General features: G+C 35.3%; 2 protein-coding genes across 2 annotated transcripts; both read right to left on the bottom strand.

The window, feature by feature from the left end:
- Positions 1-5,151: 5,151 nt before the first annotated feature.
- Positions 5,152-7,087, bottom strand: LOC110721811. Its single transcript, XM_021901044.1, has 4 exons — positions 6,683-7,087; positions 5,939-6,587; positions 5,348-5,847; positions 5,152-5,262 (listed from the first exon to the last, which is right to left on the bottom strand). Exons 1-4 carry the CDS (start codon positions 7,085-7,087, stop codon positions 5,152-5,154), a joined length of 1,665 nt encoding a protein of 554 aa, XP_021756736.1.
- Positions 7,088-19,385: 12,298 nt separating this feature from the next.
- LOC110713641 (1-aminocyclopropane-1-carboxylate oxidase homolog 1-like) lies at positions 19,386-21,358 on the bottom strand. The gene is made up of 3 exons (XM_021892131.1): positions 20,645-21,358; positions 20,105-20,426; positions 19,386-20,025 (listed from the first exon to the last, which is right to left on the bottom strand). Exons 1-3 carry the CDS (start codon positions 21,169-21,171, stop codon positions 19,774-19,776), a joined length of 1,101 nt encoding a protein of 366 aa, XP_021747823.1. The 5' UTR covers positions 21,172-21,358; the 3' UTR covers positions 19,386-19,773.
- Between the last annotated feature and the right edge of the window lie 273 nt (positions 21,359-21,631).

Raw genomic sequence — 21,631 nt, 5'->3', positions numbered from 1 at the left:
CCTTTTGCATTTAATCGATCAAATGCGGTGTCATAACTCATGCCAATAGAAGTGAAGTTCCTCCTAAATGGTTTCTTCTGTCCTTGGTTGTTCATGGCAAGAACTTCTCCTAAATTAAAGGTGCTAACATTATTTGAGTGGGCGGTTTTGGAAGAAGAAGGATTGTCGTTCTTCTTTCCTTTCCAGCCACTGTTGGAGTTATTGTTGGCAGCTTTCAACTTAGCCAGGTCGTCTTCAATGTTAATTCCAATGTCGTAGACGACCTTGAAGGTATGGAGATTGTTTTGATACTTAAGAATCTTGGAGTACTTTTCTTGAAGGTTTTTTATGAATAACCTTACAGATTCTTTTTCACTCGGCACCTCGATCATCTTAGCTGAGGTTTCTCTCCACTTATTAAAGAAAGAAGTGAAGCCTTCATTCTCTTTTTGTTTGAGGATTTCAAGTTCTCTATGGTCAGTCTCGACTTGAATGTTGCACTTGTACCTATCAACGAAAGCATTTGCTATAGACTCCCAGGTAGAGGTCTTTTATTTCTCGAGAAAAGAACCATTGTTGGCAAACGGTCTCGAGAGATAGCGAGAACAGAGAAGGGAAGACTTTCTTATCGATACCCTTGATACTCATTATGGTTTCAAATGCTCTTAAATGGAAGTAAGGGTTGTCAATTGCTCTGAATTTTGGGATGTCGTTGGCGTTGAACTTCCGGAAGAAGATCCTTGTCCACCGAGACCCCTTGTGATGTAAGCTCTTGAAACTTGTAGTCGCTGGACAACTTGCTTAGGCTCTCTTGCACAAGGTCCATTTGTTGTTGCTTCACGGGATCGTCGATCCTAAGTGCGAGAAGCTTCAGTGTCTCAGTCACAGTAGCCAGTTGGTTCTTAAGATCATTGACTTCTTCTTGAGTTGCCATTATAACCCTAGCTTTTCTCTTGCGAGCTATAGGTTTGTCGAAAAGTTAGACTTGTACGAAGAGGTTATCTTTGATTAATCGTCCTTCCTTTCTTGACCACGCGCTGTAAATTAAACCATTTTGCGTTTTAATTACTTGACTCGAATCATCTTGACTTTATGGTTTATTTTAAGAAAAAAAAGAAAAAGAAAAAAGGGTGCATATTTTTGGCAAAAATAATGTACATATTTTTAGGGAATTAAGTATTATTATTTTTATTGGAGGATTAATATTCGACTTACCCCCCTAAAAAAATGACGGAAAAACACGCACACAAGACTCACTTAATCATGGTCAAAGTATGTGTATTGGTGTGTGCGTTGAGTGTAAGTGACATGCTTGGACTCTTGTGCAAGACCATGGGACTTAGTGCCTAAACTCGATCATTGATTCAATTAAACATTATTGACAGCAAAATTAACCGAATTAAACAGAAAACTGATTAATTAGACTCTAGGTGATGACTCGACAAATAATCCGAACTGTCGGCCAAGCGACAAGACTGGCGTCACACTGTGGAGCTTGGCGCCAGACAACATAGCTGTCGTCAGGCGCTACACTCCATCGTGTGGCGCGACAGCTCAAACCTTGGCGCCAATATTGGAGCTTCGGTCTGGGACTGTTTTCGGTGTTATTAGTCAACAGAGGTATGCCTAAAGTCGTACTAGGTCAATTCCGATTAAAATATTAGACTTTATTGACTCAAATTAAATAATTAATTAATTAATTAGGAAAAGTTCTTTAAGTCGTTAATTTATTTAATCTCAACACAAGTCAACAAACGGTTAAGAGAAACATAGAATATATATGCACAATAAATAATGCACAATTAGTCAAGTAGGCACAATATGATGCAATGCGTTCGCAACCTAACCATGGCTCTAGTTGTCTAAAGTTCGGGATATGGCTTAGTCAAAGAGGGTCCATGGTTAATTGTCCGGATGCACCGCGCGGAAGCCTAACCGTGAAGGGTTGGCGCGAGTGGATGGGACACCGCGAGTTTTAGAAAAAACTCGCTTCCATGGTTTGGTGAATTCAACATCTCGGATGTACCCTTTGTTGCACGGAGCATTCAATCAGGTAGATGGAGCATAAATTCCCAGAGAGTTATGTCCATATGTAGAACACATATGAGTTTCAGAAAAGTGAGAAAAAATTCAATCAGGAAGTAGGATCGAGCAAACAATACGAAAAACCGGTCGAAATTAGAACGCATATTTCTGGCTCGGTATTGGGGGAAATTGGCGCCAACAATCAGAGACTAGCGCCAGCTTTTAACTGTAGCACCTGGCGCCAATACTGGCGTCTGGCGCTACGGCTAAAAGTCTGGCACCAAGCTCTGGCCCCTGACGCTACTTCCCACTGCCTCAGTAGCTTTCTGTGCTCGATAAAATTTTCCAGTTTAACGCGGTGTTTTTTCAGTCCTAGTTGTGAAAGACATTCCTCAAATTTCCTACGTGTAAAATCCTATGTTTTTAACTCATTACGGATGGTCTTTCCAATGAGATATTTTTTATTCATATGACAATAATGTTAATCAAAATTACGCACAAGAAATACTTAGAACTTTTCGAGTCTCATCCACTCATTCTAAATCATTGGCGAAACAAATTCAGGAATAAAGATAGAAATCTTCCCCAGCGGAGTCGCCAAAAACTGTAGGGAATAATTTCAAGCCTTTAAAATCCCACTAGCTCGAACCCCTCTGTGATCATACACTAAAGTACGGTGGCGTCCCAAAGGGAAAAGATAGAGCAAAAGAGTCGCCAACAAGTTTTTTAGGAACTTGTAAACCGTTCACGAGGTGAAGGTTACACTCCTTAACGATCCAAGAGATCGTAAACTCCATAAGGTCATGAACCAAATAAGGGTTCGGGGATGAAGGTACAAATCCAACCTAAAAGAGATTGAACCTGCCCTAATAATAGGCCTCTACTTTATTCTGATCGTATTCATGTGCGCTTTTTGACTAACATGCAATAAATAGGATTAACCCTAAACCTGTTTAATCTATGTTGGTTGAATATTATGCACAAATAAATCTATTATTGGCGATCACTTGAAATTATAATCAAATTAACCCTAACAAGATTATTAATTATCTTATTAAGCGTGATTACAAGTACCAATTCCCTTTAAACATGTAATAAAAGGTGTGATCAAGCAATAACAATAAATATCAAGCAACATAACAAATAACCAATAATCATAATCATCATAAATTATAACAATTATAATCATAATCATGTTCATGTTAATATTAAAGCATAATAATAGCAAGGTCCTAGGCATGATACTAACAAGATTAATAACAAACCCTAGCATGTCACTAAGCAATAAAAATCAAATCTTTAATCCTAACATGATACTAACAATCATAAGTATTAGGAAGAAAATAAAAAGCATCATAGCAATCATATTTAATATTAAAAATTACCCTAGACATGATACTAGGAATATCATAATAACAATATAAAACATGATCTCTACATCATAATATCAATTAAAACCAATTAAAATACTTACTTTGATGCCTCGCACCTCTTTCTAATAACAAAATACACACATTAGTAACTTCAAGGAAAATAATAATCAACAATTAAATTAAATAATTGAAAGAGAGATTTGGGACCAAACCCTCAGAAATTAAAACCTTTCACGTCTAGGACGAAGGCAACTTCGAATATGGCTAGGTGTTTCTAGATCTTGTGAATGCGGAATTTTGTATGAAAAAGCAAAGGAAGAAAAGAAAGAATTGAATGTAAGAAAGATGAATGATTTAGAGAATGCTAAAGAATTAATGATTGTTGATGAATGATGGATGTAGATGATTTTAATTGGTGATCGAAAACGGAGTTTTGAATACGATATTTATAGAGAAAATCATCCAAAAAGGATAAATTAACAAAACAGAGTCTGACGCTTAGGAAACAGAGCTGACTCCAACCCTGGCTAGCTGGCGCCAGGCACCAACACTAGCGCCAGGCGCCAGGCCTGGTTCCAGGCGCCAAGGCCTGGGGTTAGGCGCCAAGACTGATTCCAACGCGTTTTCGAAAATCCGATAAGTTTACCGTACTGGAGGATAAAATAATATAATTTCCTCAAAAATGCTATTTGGTTTTGATTAAAACTCTGAAAAGTCAACTAAAGTCAATTTATCAATGCTAATTGAATTAGGAATGAAAAGAATCTTCTAGAAGAATCTAGAAGACTAAAACCATTCCTAATTTCATTAGGAATGATAAATCATATTAGACCCTCCCCAAGATCATTGGGCCGTACATAAAGCTCAAACCGGGCCCAGTTTAGTAAATTAACCATAATTTCCTCAATATTCATCGGAATTGGGCTTATAATATATCGTTGGAAAGGTCTTTGAAAGCCCCATCCAACTACACCACTATTGGACTCATATCATGGACCAACCAAACTGGATTGGCTGTTTTCTTAAAATAAGTTTTCAAAAACAGAGAGAAGAGAAAAGAAAATAAAACTTTCCGCAACACTAGACCTTTCCACACTTTCGTTTCATTCGATTATGATTCGACGTGAAAGGTACTCATCATTGGGTTTGGTTTTGGGGAGACACAAATTGGTGTCTACAGTAGGATGTCTTCTTATAGTAGAGGTTCTAGTGGTAATGGAAGGAGGTGTCACTGTGGCTTACCTCTAACAAGAACAAGGTCCTGGACTAAAGATAATCCAGGCAGGAGATTTGTAGCATGCCCAGACTATGATGCTGAGACCAACAGAAGAGGCTGCAAGTATTTTAATTGGACTGATGATGAAGATCAGACAAAATGGCAGAGGCAAGTCATCTTAGGGCTACTTGAAGACAAAAAGATGTTGTGTAATGAAGTGCAAGAGCTGAAGAAGAGGGTTACTGAAGCAAATACAGTTGCAAGAAAGTTGAAGTCAGATTGTGCTATGTTGAAAATGAAAAAATCAAGGGTTTTAATATGTTTTAAGTGTGAATTGTGGGTTATTTTTGCACTTGCTACATGTGTACTTGCTTGGTTTGTTATTAGGAAGTAGGCTATCTAAATGTAATTGTTTTACTAATGACTGTTATTATTATGAAATTATAAATAAAAAGAAATGAGGTTACCTCATTTTCTCTTGTTTCTATTTTGAACTTGCTTTATCCTAGCTGGTGTTGTTATTGTTTGTGATGATCAAGATGGTGCTTCTGGTTGTGTTTATGACATAGTATATTCCTGAGAGAAGGAATATATGGTCTGCTCCCTTGCATAATTAGAGTAAAATGCAGCTCCTCTTCTAAAAGTTGTTGGATTTGGTTGATTAATTGGCTGAAACAAGTGACATGAAAATTAATTAATTAGAGTAATATAATGCATAAACAGAAATCAACTTAAGGCAATAACAAAAACTTACAGTTGTTTGTCTTTGATAACCATTAGGATAGGTGTATACACCCACATCTCTGTTGTGCATTGGGACTGTAAGAGTAGCTTCAGTAGGTTCAATTGTGTGGGCAGAAGCTGTGTTAGTACTGTTGAAGCTATCCCTTTGTGCATTTCTACATAATGCTTTGTTGTGGCCTGGAACCCCACACAAGCTGCATGTTATTTTGCCTCCTTTCTTCTTTAGCTTCCCAGACTCAGTAACTTCACCAGCAGAGGCCCTTCTCTTTGTCTTAGGTCTGTTATGCACCTTTTTCAGCTCTGGAGCAGTCACAATATTCTCTGAAGTAAGCCATTCTTGTGGACCATTTAGAGGCTCAAGTAGGTGATCAAAAGCCTTGGCATATGTGTGCTTTTTGAAAAAATCATTCACATATTGCTCTGGTTGGTCCACTTTGTTCCAAATGGCCACCACAGCATGTTTGCATGGTATCCCACTAACTTGCCATGCATTACAGGAGCATGTTCTGTCTGACAGATTAACAACATACTTAGTTTGAGTTGCCCCATCCCTCACTCCATAGCAAAAACCTCTATCCCAGAATGCATTCCAACCCCTTGCCCATATTATGCTTCTCAAGTTGTTGTTGGATTCTAGGACATAAACTGAGATCCCTTTCCTTGATCATGTCCCTTTTCTTGTGTAATTTGTCCATTAAGCTCTCTCTAATGTCTTCTAACATGTTGATGATAGGCTTATGTCTCCATTTCAATATATATGCATTAAAAACTTCACTCATATTGTTGTCTACATTGTCACAACAAGACATAGGTGTGTAGAATGCCCTACACCATTTCTTATAATTTCTTTTCAACAAATCCTCAGCAGCATCATTTGAGAGGTCCCTCATTACTTGTAATTTAGCCAGAAAATCATTCTCAGTTATGGACTTTGCAATTATCCAAAATTGCTTCCTAAACTCCAAGCTACCACCAAACACACCCCTAAAGTTGTAATACACATGTCTTGAACATACCCTGCTCTCAGCCTGTGGAAAAACCTCTGCAATTGCAGCAAGCAAGCCCTTTTGTTGATCTAACATAAATTTATAGCCTGCCCCTTCTTCTGTTCCCAAATCAGCAGCAAGTAGGTGTAAGAACCAACTCAAAGTTTCAGTGCTTTCAACACCTACTACAGCCCATGCTAAGGGGAACATTTGGTTGTTCCCATCGCTACCTACTGCAACCAATAATTGCCCCCCATAAGGACCCTTCAAAAAGCACCCATCAAGTGATATAAAAGGCCTGTATCCACCTAAAAATCCTTTCCTCAAAGCCTAAAAAAAATGTATATCCTGTCAAAAACTGTCCCATTTAACTTTAGCTTCACTGTATTTCCCCTATTGCTTCTTAAAATCTCAGCTGCATACCTAGGTAGCAATCCATATTGCTCCTTGTACTCATCCACAATAAGAGATTGCCCTATTCTCCTAGCCCTATGAGCCAAGTACCTACTGATCCTAATTCCCCAATCTAACCATACAGTCTCCATGAGATCATGTAACCTCATGTAAGGGTTGACTTTGAACTGTGTGTTATACTGCTTTGCAATCCAAGAGGCTGACATTTTCTTTACCTTAGAGGATCTTCCACAAGTATGTTCACCAACATAAGATTTGACACAAAACTTTGTTTTATTTTTATCCCAAGAGGCCAAAATTCTCCATGGACATCCTTTGTCCTTGTGCTCACAAACTGCCCCTACCCTCATTTTATCATTCTTATGAAAAGGTATGTTTCTGCCTTGTTCAATGGAATGATTTCTGATGGCCTGTTTAAAAGTGGATGGGTTATCAAATTTCTTCCCAGGAAAAGACTTGGGATTGGGGTTTTTCACTTTCCAAGATCTTAACACTTGACTTAACATATTTGTTGGAAGGTGGAGCAACTAAAAAAACCACAGTCACTGTCATCATCATCTTCATCAGGGCTATCTAGCTCATCAAACCCTTCAAAGTCACTCCCAATTTCTCCCAAACCCTTAAATGCAGCTACCTTTCTCAACATCTCCAACTCATCCTCATAAGAAACCACATTTTTTTTGTCATTGGCTATCTCACACCTTGCTTGCACACACTCCTCATCATCCACATCAGTCCCTTCAGTGTCATAATCTATATCAGCTTGGTCATGCCTAGGAATATTCTCCTGTTCATGCAAATTCACTCCTTCACTTGACCTCTCAGCATGCTCATCATCTTCCCCAATGTCTGTTGTTAACAAACTCATAAAACTACCCCTTCTCCCTAAATTCTGAAATAAAGGATTGATATGTTCCTGATGCTCTGTATATATGTGAATGACCTTGTATTGTAGAAGTAAACTCAAGAAAGGATCACATATATATTTGTCAAAACCTAGGTACCTAATCCCTGAGTTAAACTCTTTCCTAGGATCTAAGAAATGGACCTTAACAATATCATCATATCCCAGACCATCTATTAACTTCTTGACATAGTCAGCATCCACAGTTGTAGGTATATCCTCAAACGCATTTATTTTTCCCCCCAAGTAAAATGATTCACATCAAATTTGCCACTGACCACCATGATGTATAATCAAGCAAGATTTTAATTCCATAATCTAACAAAAGAATGGACAGCTTTTAGCAATGGCAATTCAACTAAGTACACAACTTTCTTTAGTACCATGTGATCACACACATGAACATGAATGTCATCAATTAAACCAAACATACAATTAAAGCTAAATGCAAAATAGATTAAGGTTTAAGTAAACAGAATAAAAGCATTCATTTTCATTAATATAATCATCATAATTGTCATTACAAAATATCCTACATTAGGCTTCATTGAATTAGATACAACTGCATCATCCTAGATCACTAAATGAAGCCTAATCTGATTAAGTTAGATCATACAATGTCATAGCAGTGACATACCCAAAAAAAAACCATCATGAATGTCACATTCAACCTACATACATACATTAAGCTATGACAATGTTAAAAGACTACCTAAACCATCTATTAACAGCACAAAAACCAGCTGATACTATAAGCAAAAAACTACCCACCCTACCACCCCACCACCCCACCTACAACCTTCTAATCCTCCTTGAATAGAAGTGGAAAGCCATCGAAGTACTCTGTCATGTCCTTCTCAATCCACGCAAAGAAGTCCCTCCCAAAGTTGTAGAGAATGTCATTCAGAACCCAATCCCTGAACTCATTCCTATGGTGAATGCGGTATGGGAGGTAGGGTGCAATGTGCCTTAGGGTCCACCACAGCCGCCACTTCCAGCATACCCTCTCAACACTGATCTGGTCCACCCAATGGAGTTTGGGGAACACATGCAGCACAAGCACATCCTGGGTTGCCATCAGTGGGTGAGCATCTTCCAAATCCTCCATACCTAGGTTATTAGGTGAACACGTCTATTAGATTGGCCATTTTATGTGATCACATTAAAATACAGAGAATAAAAAACCCTAATCTTTACTGTAAAACCCTAACTCAACAAAAATCATACAAAACAACAACTAATTTCATGCGATTACAGATAATAACAAAGTGAAGCATAATTTAAGTAGATCAACACAAAAAAATTCAAAATTTTCATCATTTTCATCAAACCCTCACTCGCTTACGAACACACAAACAGGGTATGTTTCATATTACAAAAAGAAATTGAAATAGGGGATGAACTAACCTCTAGCTGATGTCAAAACTCGAGTTTTGCTTTCTTATGCGACGATGATTCTCCAAATTCCCACCCAGACATACCAATGGAGCTCGTATTTTTTTACTACTGTTTGAGATGAAGATGAATGACCCTTCACCTCTTCTAGAATATATACAGAAGCTTTTATCCCGCCAAAGGATGAATTTGCATAGGGAATAGAAATCGAAACGCTGAGTTTTGATTAACAGGAATTCAATTGGGCCACGTGGCTTCTTTAAGTCCCTTAACTTTTCTTCATCATGACTACTGCCAATTCACAATTAAATAATATTTTTAACAAAAATATCTGGAAAAAAAAGGAAAAAAAAAATTTGCTAACTCATGGTCCCTAAACTTTTGCTGACTAAGCAAGGTCCCTAAACTTTTGGTCAGAAACACCAAATATGGTGGTTGAGGGACCAAAAATGCACATACAAAAGTTGAGGGACCAAAAGTGCACAAATACAAAAGTTTAGGGACTGTATTTGTGCTTTACTCTGAACATATATGTTATAATGTTGGTTACATGTTTTATGTACATTGTATTATTTGCATCATATAAGTATATGAAAAAGAACATTTTACTGTATTTTAATGTACATTGTATTATTTGGATCTACAACTTTTTCTAAATTTGTCTATTTGCTTGCTTTCTTCTTCCAAAATATATTAATCGGTTGATCTTATTCAAGAATTTCATTTTATTTCTCATTGCAACAACAAAATTATATCAAAATCGCAATTAATTTTCAATAAAATCAAATATTACAATTTTCAATCAAATTTATAAAAAACAAACACTCAAACTCAAAATAAACAAGTATGAATGTCAAATAAACAAGTATAAATATCGAATTTGGTCTTACCTTTCATTTTTATTTGTCATCTTGAACAATTTTGGGCTCAAAATTTTGAATAAATGGGTTTGAAGTTTTGTTTGGAGAGAGAAAGTGAACTTTTGGTATAAAAAAAATTGAAATGATTTGTAATTAATGTATGGTAAAAAAAATTAATTATAGTACTATTTATCTATTTCATTATACAAAATTTCTTTTAAAAAAAATTTATATACATAATTGTTGCATAAAAAACTGATGTACATTACAAATGAACACTATGTTCTTTTATTTATATGTCCATGTACATTATAAATGACTACTATGTTCTTTTATATGACCATGTTCATTAGTATATATCTGAATGTTCATTCCGCCTTTTTGTATTTTGGAGCGGATGCACCATGTAGATCGTGCATCCGCCTCCACGAACCGACTATTAGGTTGGAATCATTGTAAACTCGCATTTCTAAAAAAATGTTTTTAAATACTACTCTCTTCGTCCCTTTTTTATATTCTTGCTTTTATTTTTGAGTATTCCAAAATTACATTCCTCTTTTTTCTTTTTTAATAAGTACAGATATTTTTTTTCCAAATATCTCAAATTATCCATCTTTTTCTGTTTTGTAATTAATGCTCTCTCTTATTTTTCTATTCTCACTCATATTTTCCCCCCTTAAAAAATTCAGAATCCTTGTGCATAAATTAGATGAATATGATTGGTTCTTAATTTTCCAATAGGAACATGTTATTGATTTTTTTTTGCAAAGGATTGATGACATGGCATCATTAAATATTAATCTATCTTTGTTTTACTCAAAGAAATCATTTAATGTTTTGTACTTCCCATTGTGTTTTATTTTATTGTTATTTGTTTTATTCATAGTTCCTTAATTCCCGTGTAATTTTACAAACAAGAATGTAAAAAAGGGACGGAGGGAGTACTCATACTTACATAAAGAAGTTGATACAAAACTTTAAATAGCCCTTAGAGCTACTCCCTCCATCCCCGAAAGAATGAATTTTTTGAGTTGATTTCGCGCGTATTAAGAAAGTTAAATAAAAAAGAAGTAAAAGTATATTGGAAAGATAAATTTACATGGGGTTTGTAAAAAATTTGAGAGAGAAAGTATTAAAGTATATGAAAAAACAAAATTTTATATAGGCAACCTAATTTTGCACAAATATTGTTGTAAATTGGTGGGCATTTCAATGCAAATAGATCGATCATTTTGAGACTAAAATTAGGCCAAAAGAGTCGAATTTTTGGGGATGAAGAGAGTATATACATAAGAATTAAATATACTTCCTCCGTTACACATTATGTGCAATAAACCTTGTTGCACGTTTCCCAAGACAAAATTTGTTAATAGGTGATTAACAAAGTAAAGACTTTGTGATTAAGGGTAGGAGAGATAAAGGGGGAAAATTAATCAACCACCACTACCACCCACCAGCAACAACATCCACCACACCCACCACCCACATCTACCCACACCCCAAAACCACCACCACCTCATCCCATAGTCACCATCACACCACCACCTCATCCCGTCTCATCACCATAACCACCCAAAACCCACTCCAGACAACTCGCATCAACCACGAAATTGTAAAATCCGCCACCTGATCGAAATCGTGGAACCCCACCACTTGAGCGAAATCGCCAAAACCCACCACCTGAGAGAAATCATGGAACCCCACCACCACCCTCACCTATCTTACCCACCACGATCTTTCACAATTGATCCATCTTTCACCAAATTTGCTTTAGATATGAGATTTCAAGCTTACCCAAATTCTCCTTTTTCCTAATCAATTACCCAGCACGCACGATCCTTTTTTCTGAGCGACTTTGAGAAGGGTAGAAAAGGTGGCAGCGGCTCTGACGAGGGGAGGAGAAAGCGGCGGCTCTGTTGAGGGGAGGAGAAAGTGGCGGTGAACTTATCGGGGAAAAGGGGCGGCGATCAAATAGAGTGGTGCGTGGTTGTGGTGTGGTGGGTGTGAGATCCAAAAGAAGAGAGAGAAAAGTGGTGGTGGTGGTGGTGGCTGAAAGGGAAGAGAGAGACAACGTGGTGGTGGTGTTGGTGGTAGATGTGGTTTTGAGAGGAGAGAGAATGTGGGTTAGGCTTGAATAATGGATTAACTAATTTAGATTAATAGATTAATAACATGTGATTTGATGTGTTTACTGAAGCTAAAAAAGGGTAAATTGGTAATTATGCATAAAAAAATTTACTAAAAGAGGAAAGTTTTAGTTTGTTGCACATAATATGTAACATCCATTTTTGGAAATTGTTGCAGATAATACGTAACGGAGGAAGTACTTCTTAAAATTTAATTAAGCTGGAAATTCACGACAAAAATCACGCGCATATTGGTGTGATAATGTTAATCTATCCTCAATATTTTATTTTTTAACTTCTTATACTCCGTACATCATTTTCCAACAAATTATAATGTGCATCAAATTAATTTTAAGGCTTAGACGATAATGTTCTGAGTTATTGCACTAATTCTATAATTCAAATCCTCATGTTTATACTTTCTCTATTTTTTATTTTATTATAACACTTACCTTTTAAGAAAGTTTACAAATATTGTACCATTCCCAATTTTTTAAGAAACAAAATATCTCTCCGTTCACCCTTCAAATATCCTTACTTATGCCACTTAATTCTTTAATTAATGTTTACATTACATAGATAACTTTTGCAATTTTACCTCCCTCTCTCTTTTCTTCTTTTTCCACTACCAAAAGAAAGTGTGTCAACCTCTATGGTGCAATAATAAAAGAACGGAGGAAGTATTTAAATTAGAAAGAATATCAGTATATAATGTGGCAATAGCTTATTGTTTCCTCCGTAACATTTTAGCTCTTAAAATTAAGGTTGAGGCCTTGAGGGTTCAAATTTTGTACTCCATTCGTCCCTAAATGATAGTCCCTTATGGACGAAAATCGCGGGATTTAAGAACTTAACTAAGAAGTACAGTACAACTCTATGGGGAAAAGAAACTGATAATGATTAGCAAATAAATTCTAGAGAGAGAAAGTGTTTTTGTTTTGCTGTTTTCCGCTTTTCAGAAGAAATCAAAGGGTTTTATTTGCTTTTTGGAGAGAAAGAAGGGACGTAAAAATTTAATGCCAGGGGAAGAGTGTAGAAATTTAGGAGAAAATGGCACAAGAATCTGAGGAAATTACGGGGGTAATATGGGAAGGATAGAGGAAAAGGACAAAAAAAATGAGGGTATTTTGGTAAAACTGAAATATTAATGCCACTTAAAAAAAAGGGACTATCAATTTGGGACTGAAAATAGGCCATAAGGGACTATCATTTAGGGACGGAGGGAGTACAATTTTTATTTTTAAACATAACTAGCTAGGGTAGCTAACGCGCACCATAGCTAGGGGTGAACATGGTCTGGTTTGGTGTGGTTTGAGTCTAAACCATACCAAACCGTAATATACGGTTTGGTCAATTTTCCAACCAAACCAAACCATATTAGTATTGAAATCAAACCAAACCAAACCGTAATAATGCGGTTTGGTGCGGTTTGGTTTGCGGTTTATGATGAGACGACATTTTTTCCTAAAAATTGTCAAATATTAATAAATTTATAATAAAGTTCAAATAATTAGCCAAAGGGATTAAATTCTACTACAAATTTTTAATAAAAATAACAACAAACTAATCAAGTGCTAAGTGCTAACACAATATCACATAATAAAAATAATACATAACAAATTAACAGTGGAAAAAAAAATACATTTGTCTAGAAAAATAATTCATACTACATCATACTACATTATAGTTATATGACCTATTGAATTTTAAGTATTGATATTTGAGATTGAGTATAGAGTATAGTAGTATACTGACCGTATAGTCTTCTAATGTTTTTTCATGTTTTTTTTTTGTTTTTTTATTTTTTTATAATATATAATAACTATTTTAATTTATTTAACAATTATTTAAATATTAAAATGCGGTTTACTGGTTTACGGTTTGGTTTGGTTTATAATTTTTGAAAAACCAAACCAAACCGCAAACCGTATTTCCCAAAAAATCGAAACCAAACCGTATTTTTTCAAACCGCAAACCAAACCAAACCGATAAAATGCGGTTTGGTCTGCTTTGGTTACGGTCTAGACCAAACTGTGTACAGCCCTAACCATAGCTAGCCTTGTTCGAGAGCTTTTTTCAGTTGTTGACTACATTAATGAGGACAAACTCATTAAGAAATATTTGAGGGGTATAATTGTCCGCACACTATTCTTAATAATTTTTTTTTTAAAAAAAACAATTAACAGTGAAGGCAAAAAAAAAGGGTATAAATGGTAGCACATTATTCATAACTCATAAGAGTAATCTCATACTCCCCCATCCCATAATTTGATGTCTATTTCTCAAAAAAACATGATAATTAAGGAGAATGGTGAAAGTAGAGAAATATTCTATTATTGATGAAACAAGAATTGATGATATTATGAGAAAATCGGTTTTTTTTTTTTTTTTTTTTTTTTCTTTTCTGGGTGTATAGTCATATGGAAGATTTTTATTATTATTTTTTTTTTTGAAACCTGGAAAATACTATTTGTGAGACATTTGTTTAGGATCTAAATTTTTTTTGGCTCAACTTTTGTCATATTTATCACGTAACTTTTGGATGATTAACTTTCATGATTATCAATATAAGGTTTTTTTTTTTTTTTTTTTTTTTTTAATCAATTTAAGTTGTACAATCTCTTTTTTTTTTTAGTAATTTTTTTAAGGAGAGAAAATTATTTATTTTAGTTAAAGTTGGGTGGACATATTTATTGAAGGGGTGGTTGGACAGCTCAATTAAAAGCATTCAAACAACATTTAATAGCTTTATTATCAATCTAATACAATGTTTAATTAGATTCCATTGAAATAAGTGAATCTAATATACTGTATATAAATAAAGTAGGCATTTTTCGAGAGCATTCGGCGCGACACATGAGAAAATGTAATTTTTAACCAATGAAAAATTAGATTAATAATTTATTTTAGAATTAAAAAATTTACTCGGCACTTAAGCAAAAGTGATGAATAAGATTTAAGAATTTTGACACATAGGTAAAAACAACGAATAGAGAATAATTAAAATTTATTTTTAAAAATCAATAATTATCTTCTCCAAAAAAAAATATCATTTTTACATATATGGATGCATTTTTTATAGCAAATATCTTTAATCTCTCCCTTAAAAATATTATAAAAGTTCGATTTTAATAATGTACTCGAGACGAATAAAACTAAATCTCATATGACTAATTCCCCATAATTTTTAATAGTTAAACGATTATAAATGAGACTAACATTTAAAACGGAACGAGTATATTAAATAAACGTATAGGAAAAAGTCTTATTTTGATCAATAAAAAACGAGATTTGTCATTTTTTTTGTATTAAAAATTTAAATTGTCACATAAGCAAAATTAGTGAATAAGATTTGGATTTTAAATTCAAGCGTCATGTAAAATAAATAAAACAACAAAAGATAACTTTAGTATTAAAAAGTATCTTATGATATTAGGAATTTTATTCATATATCTATTGAATGATCTTCATAAATATACAAAATTTTAATTTAAATAAAATAATTTACTAGAACCGTGCATCGCACGGGCTTACATCTAGTATGCATTAATTATGGAAATTTGCTAATTTTTATATACAACCCTTAGGGATGCATATAGTAGGACTGTTGAAAATATATATATATATATATATATATATATATATATATATATATATATATATATATACATATATATATATATACATATATATATATATATATAAAGATAATATTGTATGAGAATAATAAAAAGTAGAGAATATTGTATGAAAAAAAGTAAGTAGAGTATTTTATATGGAAAAGATAAAGGATAATCCAACCTTTAAATTAACCCGGAATAATCCTAAGTTTACCTATTATTCTCTCCTAGCAAACCTATTTTACCTACAATCGGCTGAATAAGTCAACATTGGATTTTTTTTTCCCTTTTTTTCCTCCTATTCTTTCCTCCTTAGTTCCAAGACCTGACATCAATGGAGGATGGATTGAACTATCATGAGAGCCCTAACTCACCATCCTTTAAACACCACCACCACCCAACAACCTCCCCCCAGCCACTCCCTCACCCTCCTTGGTTTGCCACCGCTCCCACCACCGGCCACTAGTGACACACCACTCCTTTTCCTGCCTCCTTGCAGCTCTTGCAACCCCCTTCCCTCCCTACCCACCCTTAAAACCACCATTACCTCCACCGTAACCTTGCCCCTAAAACCACCACTCTCTCACCCCCACCACCGAAACCGCACTCCTCCAATTCTCAAAATCTTTCATCCTCTTCTCCCTCTCAATTAAATTTCTCTCTCCTACTTGAAACAACCACCACTAGCCCATTGTCAACCCTCGTCAATTTGGGGTTTTAACTTGCCGTGGTGGACTGGTGGTTCGTTATAATGGGGTGGTGACTACTTGACTGGTGAGATTCGTGGAAAGTGGTGAGTGGTTTGCATTGGTTTGTGGTGATGGTGGTTTGTGATTCATGGTGGTGGTGATATGATATCAAGTTGGTGTGAGCCGCTGTTGTTTGTGGCTTAGTGGGAGGGAAGGTGAGGTGGTTATGAAGTATGACCATTGGAAGGTAGAGGAGAAAGAAAGAAGCAGAAAGGGGAAAAGAGAGGAAGAGGTGGATTTTTTTTTTACTTTAATAATTTTTCTAAATAAAAATAATTAACCAATGATTATTTGACACATGGATTGGTAATCGGTGACAATGGGTGGGATGACCTATTGGGATTGCTAGGAGAGAATAATAGGTAAATTTAGGACTATTCAATGTTAATCAAAAGGTTGGATTATTTTGAGAGAACCAGCGAAAGGTTGGATTATTCCTGTAAAATTTTTCAAAGATAAAAGTAAGTAATGATTATAGGTTATTTTTAGAAACATTTACAATATTTTAGGACACCCAAAAAGAAACACATGCACGAAATTATGGGGACGGATGGAGTACTTTTTATAAGTATAAGGATCAGGAAGGAAGGTAAATTGCAAATTGTGATCTAAAAAGTGTTATTAACAAGAACAGTTGATCGACACCCGACCCACATTTATTTGGAAAATTTAACAAGAATAATCCAACCTTTGCTTGGTTCTCCCAAATAAACCTATCTTTTGATTATTCTAGAATAATCCAACCTTTCCTACCCATTTTCTCTCAACATAGTAGGTCACCTTACCAATTGAACCGATTACTAAGCCACGTGTCACTTCCTTATTGATTATTTTTAATTTATTTTTTTAATCTGATAATTAATTAAAAAATTAAAATGAAATTTAATTAACAAAAAATCACCCAATTTTCTCTCTTTTCCTTTATCACTTCTTTCTCTTTCATCTCTAATACCATCACCTTCCTCCATTACCACCACCTTCCTCCCACTTACGAACCAACCTCACACACAACATCACCACTCAACGACACCTGTCGCCACACAAACCTCCACTCACTGGCAACAACCACCACCACACTCCCACCCGCCATGAATCACAACTACCACAATCTATCACTCACTCACAAGTCTTATGCGAACCACCACCACCACACCACTTCACTCACGTGAACCATCACCACCACAATCTATCAACACCACCTACTCACACGAACCACCACCACCGCCACCACAAAATCCAAACCACACACAATTATGAAACCCCAAATCACCCCGAAAAACCACACACTTACCTTTTCAATACTTCAATTATGGTTTTATGTAGTTAAATTTAACCATCAAAGCCTCACACTTGAAAGGTTTAATGGTGGTGATGAATTGAAACAAAAAAAAGAAGGAAGAGAGCGAGATAAAGTAGCAACGGTAAATCGGTATTAACGAGAAGGGGTGGGGGCTGAATGGTTGATGCAGGGGCGGCGATGCGAGGTAAAGGGAGGGACGGCGTAGGGTGGCGGTGGTTGTAATCTGGAATGCAGAGGATGAGGAAGGAGAAGTGTGAGAAAGGTTAGGGAAGGATTAAAATTAAAATTAAAAAGATTAAAAAAAATAAGAAAAAAGAATTTGTCAAAAGAAAAAAAAATGATGACCGATTGTTCAAGTAACAGGTCACTTAGGTTCGTTAAAAGACAATACCCCCTAAAGGTTGGATTATTTTTGAATAATCAAAAGGTAAAAGTATTTTGAGAGAATCGAGCAAAGGTTCGATTATTCTTGTTAAATTTTCCTTATTTTCCTAATAGAGCAATTTTCACAGCTCGAAAACTGAAACATGCAAATAGAGACAATTTAGTGCACGCAAACCCCGGCCTAACCTAAAGTAAATACTTTTTTTTTTTTTTTTTTTAAAAAGTAAAGGCTCTTCCTAGGGATGTTAGTGGGGCGGGTCAAGTAGGAGACCCGCCCCATTGGGACTCGATTTGGCGGGTGGTGGGGCGGGGATGGGGATAAAAACCATACCCGCCATGGGTGATGGGGCAGGGGTGGATTTTAAATTGTACCCGCCCCGCCCCACCCGCCCTCCTTCGTACCCGCCCCATCCCCACCTCATACCCACAACTATATATTTTTTAAAGCAAAATTACATACTTTTATTCTATAAAATAATTACATAAAATACAATATTAATTATAATACTTTGTACGACACATTATAACACAAAAATGTGTATAGAATGTTTTATTTTATAATTCGTATTAATTATGTAAGATTGTGTATTTGAGATACAGATATTAGGTGGATCTTGGGTGGGGATTAGGCGGGTCTTTGGTGGGGATGGATATCCAAGTGGGGGTGGGGCGGGGATGGTTTTGGAGTTGTATCCGGTGGGGCGGGGATGGGGATGAAAATTGGACCCGCCGCGGGGATGGGGATGGGGCCGGATGAAAATATTAGGTGGGGATGGGAAGGCCAACATCCGCCCCGCCCCGCCCCATTGACATCCCTAGCTCTTCCCTCTGTTAATGGTGAATCCCCACTTCCTTACATCATTTAGTATCAAATCAAAAAAATTAAATTGAAATATTATATAACTACTCATATTAAAAAATAATTTCTAATCATAATTAAAAAAAAACTTAGGATTCGTTTGGCATCACTGTGGGTTAACTTAGAATTCGTTTGGCATTATTGTGGGTTAACTTAGGATTCGTTTGACATCACTGTGGGTTATTTTATTATTTTTTTTTAGAAAAAAGAATCATAAGATATATGCAATGTCTTATAATGAATAAAAATTAGTCAAATTTATTAAACTCGTGATAATTTTGAAAACTGACAACGTAAAAATGAAAACACCTTTTCTTATTTCCAGTTTTTGGTTGTTTATTTTCAAAATATAAAAAGTTGAGAACAAAAAACGATGTCAAACAAGCCCTAAATATATTTCTTTGGGCCTATAACTAGTAAGCATATGAAATGAAAGGCAAACTCCATAACATAATTTAAAATCATGTATAAATTGTTAAATACTCAAAAATAGAAAATTTAAAATGTATGCCACATTAAATCAATATTAATATAAAATCTAAATACAAACTAAACTTCATGAAACAAGTTGGAAGTCCACTGACCCCTTATTCAACCATAAAATTTGACATTAATTGTAAACTTACACGTAAAACCCACGCTTAAGGAGCCATGGTAAAACCGTGTAATCTTACTAAATATCATTTAACATAATTAAGTTCAACAAGTGAAATTAACCAATTGAACTTTGAAAATTCAAAAGGGCTCACATAAATGTATGTAGTAAAAAAAGTATAACATATCTCAGTCTCTCTTAAAAGTACAAAGGGAGTATGCAAGTGCACGAATTTAACTGTAAATTAAAGTTTGAAATGTGGAAGGGCCGAGGTGCCATCAAGTCCTTTATTTAGGGAGTAGGTATTATACTCTTTCACCGTGATCTCACGATACTTTGGAGGATTTGCATCGGAAAGTAATTCTTTAATAGGCCCAAACCTTGTAGAAGTCTCTTGAAAAAATGTGGTGAAAAAGGATGCCACTGATATTCTTGGTCCTTTGTAGTTAGCTAGTACTCTGTGTTCCACACTTATGAATTTGTCATTCGATACCAACTGAAATTAAAACTATGCATTAAACTCATACCTCAATTACTTATCTTGCAATCTTAAATCATATTTTAAACTTATTTACCTGTAAGTGATCTCCTATATTAATGACCAAAGCTCCAGGAGTAGGAGGAACATCAACCCAATGGTCTTGATGAAGAACTTGGAGACCACCAATTTGATCTTGTAACAAAATAGTTAAGAAGACACTATCAGCATGTTTTGCAGTACCCATTGTCAATTCGGGTTGTGGACAACCCGGATAATAATGACCCGAAACGTTTAGGCCTTCGGCACAGCCCATGTCATATAAATGGGTTTGTTCCAGCCCAAGTGACTCTGATAGTAGCCCAAACAACACTTTTCCAAGTTTCATCACTTGACTGGTATACTCCGGTAGTATCTCCCTACAATTTCATAATCAAATTTTAATTAATGAGGATTAGGTAATTAAAATTTTCTACTTTGCTTCTACTTAAAAATTGATGAAAGATCTCAAGGATTATAAAAGTCTGATGATATTAAATGATACATATTTTTTTTTTCATGTTACTCCAGAGGATGAAATAATGTTACAACTAATTCTAGATACAAAAAGTAAAGCGAGATATTAAAAGGGACAAACCTGCAAGGGGGAGGCAATTCATCGGGACGAGGAGGATTAGGAATCATAGTACAGCCAAAAGTGTCTCTCCAATTAGTTGCAGGTCCGGTGTAAAGATCAGCATTGCTATGATAAGTAAACCTCTTATTGGCATAATCTCTTGAATAATAACCTTTCTTAACCTCATCATCAAGCTCAAAAAACTCTTTTACTCCTTTTAATGTATCCTCCATTACTATATCTGGAATCCCATGATTTATCACTTGAAAAAATCCCCATGTCTCGGAGGCTTCTCGAATCTTATCGACAACCTTCTTCTTATGATCCAAATCATTTTCGCTCACACGAAGATCAATGATTGGAAATTGAAACCTAGCATCATCAACATTAGAAGTGTTGATGTTTTGAGGTAATGATCGTTTAGAAATTGGGTGAATGAATATGGAGGGAATTGTTGTAACACCAGCATCAACAATTCCTTTAACTCCTAATTTTGTTTCATCGAATGCTCTTAATTGTGCTTCTCGATCACTCTTATTAGTGGACATCTTATTTTGTTTTGGCTGGCTAAGAGGTTAATACACTTGAAAAGTAATATCAAGATTTGGTTGTGAAATAAAAGTGGACATAAGTTGTAAGAATATATATGGTTGCAAAGGCTATAAAACGACAAGATTAAATTGTTGTTTTTTCCACTATGTCTTCTTTTCTTGGACTCCAAGGACTATATCATCTAATAACAATAATTAAAAAAAAAAAAAACTCGTATGAAATGTAGAAGAATTTACTCCTAAGCTGGCACATATGTAAAGTCGGCATACATATGCGTTGCATCATCACGAGACACGACGGTCAGTGAAGATCAAGTTTAGCCCCAAGTATGAGGAGTTGGGGTGACATCATCATCTTGAGTCTTAAGCCTTATGTTTAATACTTCATTTTTCTTCTTAAATCTTAGGCAAGTCTCAAGTGAAGTCTTAAAATTTCAACACTCAATTTAAGACTTGA

This window comes from Chenopodium quinoa, unplaced genomic scaffold, assembly GCF_001683475.1.
Source record: "Chenopodium quinoa cultivar QQ74 unplaced genomic scaffold, ASM168347v1, whole genome shotgun sequence".
NCBI classification, from domain to species: domain Eukaryota; kingdom Viridiplantae; phylum Streptophyta; class Magnoliopsida; order Caryophyllales; family Amaranthaceae; genus Chenopodium; species Chenopodium quinoa.
This window is presented reverse-complemented; position numbering and strand designations above follow the sequence as displayed.

Bases quoted from the DNA above. Each gene is read 5' to 3' on its own strand.
- LOC110721811 (XM_021901044.1), bottom strand. From the start codon at position 7,087: ATGAGGGTAGGGGCAGTTTGTGAGCACAAGGACAAAGGATGTCCATGG. The intron at 6,588-6,682 runs GTTTTTGACAGG...TGCTTTTTGAAG, and splicing joins AGCTAAAGTTAAATGGGACA to GGTCCTTATGGGGGGCAATT. The intron at 5,848-5,938 runs GCAAGGGGTTGG...TTAATCTGTCAG, and splicing joins ACTTGAGAAGCATAATATGG to ACAGAACATGCTCCTGTAAT.
- LOC110713641 (XM_021892131.1), bottom strand. From the start codon at position 21,171: ATGTCCACTAATAAGAGTGATCGAGAAGCACAATTAAGAGCATTCGAT. The intron at 20,427-20,644 runs GTTTGTCCCTTT...ATGAAATTGTAG, and splicing joins GAATTGCCTCCCCCTTGCAG to GGAGATACTACCGGAGTATA. The intron at 20,026-20,104 runs GTAAATAAGTTT...TTTTAATTTCAG, and splicing joins ATATAGGAGATCACTTACAG to TTGGTATCGAATGACAAATT.